The sequence below is a fragment of the Leptidea sinapis genome, chromosome Z, assembly GCF_905404315.1.
Source record: "Leptidea sinapis chromosome Z, ilLepSina1.1, whole genome shotgun sequence".
Lineage (NCBI taxonomy): Eukaryota > Metazoa > Arthropoda > Insecta > Lepidoptera > Pieridae > Leptidea > Leptidea sinapis.
Window position 1 is genome coordinate 27,397,099 of NC_066312.1, and position 3,930 is coordinate 27,401,028.

Here is a 3,930-nt window from a genome sequence, read left to right on the forward strand (position 1 = left end):
TATTTTACAATGGTTGTTTTAAACAAAAGAAAATAGTTTGTAAGGTGCTGCATCCAACATATGAATCACGTTCAAAGTTAAAAGCATTTTAAACATTTTCCTGTCCAAATAATATAAATTCTAAATTCTCGAAAATATAACAACAAAGTTGATATATAAGCGTCCATATATAAACAAATTTCAAATGTTGAACGTATCTGGTTAGGTACCAATGGAAGGAAAGTATATCTCCTGAACAATGTTGCATTATTAAACATGAATTTAAAAATAATGTTTATCGTAGCCCGCCAATGTTATCAGTAACATGACCTTAAGACTTGCGGTCAGTAAACAGTTATTGTTTCACCCTATCATATTTCAATACACACAAGCACACAATAATTATAATTATTACTCTGCGCATGAGTAACATGAAACATCCGACGCGCGGTCAGGCCACGGCCCCCGCAGTAGCAAGTAAGTAACTCGGACATTCAGTTAACGTTCATTGTTCACTCCTCAGTAAACACTGGTCATTCGGCCGATCGCAACGTGTTAGCGTTGCCCGTACAAACGTGAAAATGTACTTCTATCGAATTATTGCACTAGTGTTCTTCTGTGGTGTTGCCTTCGCTTCTGAAGAATTGCCGAGCCCTTTCTCCGATGCCTTCATAAATATCATAAACAGGAAACAAACGTCATGGAGAGCCGGACACAACTTTCCTTTGCATTCAACGCTACTAGGAATCAAGAAACTTATGGGAACAATAAATGACAAGTTTTATTCTTCTCTTTTATCAGTGGAACATGATGACGATGCTTTGAGGGACCTGCCAGAAAATTTTGATCCAAGAGATAAATGGCCTAACTGTCCCACGCTGAATGAGATAAGGGACCAAGGGTCCTGCGGAAGTTGTTGGGCGTTTGGTGCTGTTGAAGCTATGACGGACCGTGTTTGTATTTATTCTAATGGCACACAACATTTCCACTTTTCAGCTGAGGACTTATTGAGTTGTTGTCCCATTTGTGGTCTGGGGTGCAACGGGGGAATGCCGACACTTGCCTGGGAGTATTGGAAACATTTTGGACTTGTTTCTGGAGGTAATTACAATTCTAGCCAAGGCTGCCTTCCGTACCAAATACCTCCGTGTGAGCATCATGTTCCCGGTGACAGAATGCCATGCAGCGGTGACACAAGTACCCCGAAATGCACGAGGTCCTGCAGAAATGGATACAAAAACACATATAAGGCTGACAAACGGTATGGAAAGCATGTGTACAGCATCAGGGGCGGCGAGAGGCATATAATGGCAGAATTATCTAAGAACGGACCTGTGGAAGGAGCATTTACAGTTTATTCCGACCTGCTTTCTTATAAAAGTGGTGTGTACAAACATACTGTAGGCGAAGCGCTTGGGGGACATGCGATTAAAATTATAGGGTGGGGAGTTGAAAACGGAAACAAATATTGGCTGATTGCAAACTCGTGGAACTCTGACTGGGGAGATAACGGCTTCTTCAAAATATTACGTGGCGAAGATCATTGCGGTATTGAAAGTTCTATAGTCGCTGGAGAACCGCTTTTTAACTAAGATAATATTACAATGTAACAAATTTAGTTCTTGTATTTGATTAAAACTTCAGTTTTGTGTATAATAAATTTATGAAACATTAATATTTTGTTTTATTTGTGTTCTTATTTTTATGGTACAATACGAATAGATAAGTATGTAAAGGATATTGTATACGTAAATGGGATAGTAAATTACGAAACGTTTCCCGGAATAAAATGCCGTTTTCCTGTCTTTATTAATTGATGCATTTCCTTTTGATATAATTACTAGTAAAAAATAACTTGTTTATTTTTTTTTATAATTTCATATAGTTTCCGTAAATAATGATAATTTGAGCAATAGAACTGTCCATTTATTCCAATGGTTGTGTACATATAATAGGTTTGCTTTGTTTATTAGTCACTGACAAAAGTTAAAACGCTCGGTACTGGTAACGTTTCATTTTTCTTGATGCTTATGATGTTAATAACTGCATTATCCTGAGGGTAAATTAATATTTTAAATGGTATGACGAAGTATTTTCAGAGTTAAAAGCATGGCTTGTGAGCTTGATAAAAATGAGAATTCAAAGTCAAAAAATCTTCTATTCTGCTGCACGGTAAGGAAAATCTGAAAGCTCAGAAACGTTTTTAAATAAAGTAGTACATACATATTAATATCTAATTATATATGCACTTAAAATATAATAATACCATCGTAAGGAAGAGTATGTTGAAGTGTGTCCCACGCTCTCCCGTCTTCGATGAAACAAAAACTTACAATTTCGATCGATCAAATCCGATTCGTAAACAATAGGATAAGGTTCTAGTTTATTTTTAATGAGTAAGTAGATAATATTATTACTTATTATTAAGTAGATAATTTTAACTTGATAAAATGATAGACCAACTAACATATTTCTACTGTTCTTTGCACATAACATTAAACACCACTATAATTGGTAATAACTTAAAAAATAAATACCCTACGGTTTTTTTAAACGAAAACAAATTAAAATAGTGATAACCTATTCAAAGATGAAATGAAAGATTTTAAGTTCCGATTGAACATTTATGTAACTGCTGCTGAGCAGTCAATTCGATCTTCATAAGTGCTACCCACGTCCATTAATTCCACTCATGCGCCTCGGGTCTATTTGTAATTCTGTTCGACTTATTTTCGTATCTATACGTGCTGTTTCTATTTCTCAAATATTACAATAAATAATAGTATTACAAGTAAAAAATATGTTTCTAAATTATATACATACAGGTAGCAAAGACAGTAACTAAATTGTCCGTTTTACGCAGTCCAACCGAGTGTTTTAATGTAAGTAGTGTAAATTAAAAGTTACTTAATATAAATCGAGGTCCTGCAACACCAGAGCAATCAAAGAAGCGTTGCCGGCCTTCAAGGAGAGTGTACGCGCTTTTTATGAAGGTAATGGGTACCTTCATTGTATGTGTATAGTTATATCGTTAGTGATTTCTAAGTGATTCTCTAGAATTCCGATTATAGGTGGCCCTAATCGCCCTTTTTTGCAAAACAATTATGGTTTCGAGATCAGCTGCTTTCCCCTGTAGCAAATTTCCTTATGACATAATGCTATGAAAATAACTGAAATAAATCAATGTCGCTGTGTTAGTATCAGTAAGATTAATAAGTTTAATTCTTGCACTTCTTCATGCATCAGATGTTGAACGACTTTTCGTAAAACCAAATTGCTTAGAATGTAAGATGTTATTGCCAGAGAAATGGTTTTATAATTGATTTAAAACATAGATATTCTTAAAAAATTTACTTATTGTAGGTAGAACATAAACAGGTCTATAATTGTTAGTATCTTCATAATCCCCTTACATAAAACTGGTATAAGTTTACTGTACTTTAGATAATCTGGAAGAATTCCAGTATCGCAACATTTATTGAAGATTAAACATAATTGGGGATCAATATTTTTGATTATCTTTGCTATAATAACCACAGACTTGCCCCATAAGTCACATGTTTTTTTTTACATTCAATGAGTTAAATACTTTGATTATTTCACCAGAAGTAGCGGAAATTGGCTGAAGGAACACTTAATTTACAACGCTCAAAAATAATAGAAAAAAGTCAATGAGAAAATCAACTTTTATTATAACCTAAGCTTTGCTTATTTGTCTACATAAAAGTGACAAAATATTAAAAAATCACGTGTTATTAGAAATATGAATGAACACAAAAAATATTGTCATTCCCTATGGGGTAATTGAGTTGAACCCGCGGGGTAAATGGGAATGGTATGGCTTAATTAGGAACTAACGTGTATTCAATATTATTATTATTATATTATTATTAATTTAAATGAAACTGTGCACCTCTAAGTATTGATTCAGCTTGTTAAGAAGAAGAATTT

The 3,930-nt window shown here is 34.1% G+C and overlaps 1 protein-coding gene across 1 annotated transcript; it reads left to right on the top strand.

The window, feature by feature from the left end:
• The first annotated feature begins 430 nt into the window (after window positions 1-430).
• LOC126979235 (cathepsin B) lies at window positions 431-1,654 on the top strand. Its single transcript, XM_050828509.1, has one exon. The coding sequence runs from the start codon at window positions 561-563 to the stop codon at window positions 1,569-1,571; it is 1,011 nt and encodes a 336-aa protein (XP_050684466.1). The 5' UTR covers window positions 431-560; the 3' UTR covers window positions 1,572-1,654.
• Window positions 1,655-3,930: the final 2,276 nt, after the last annotated feature.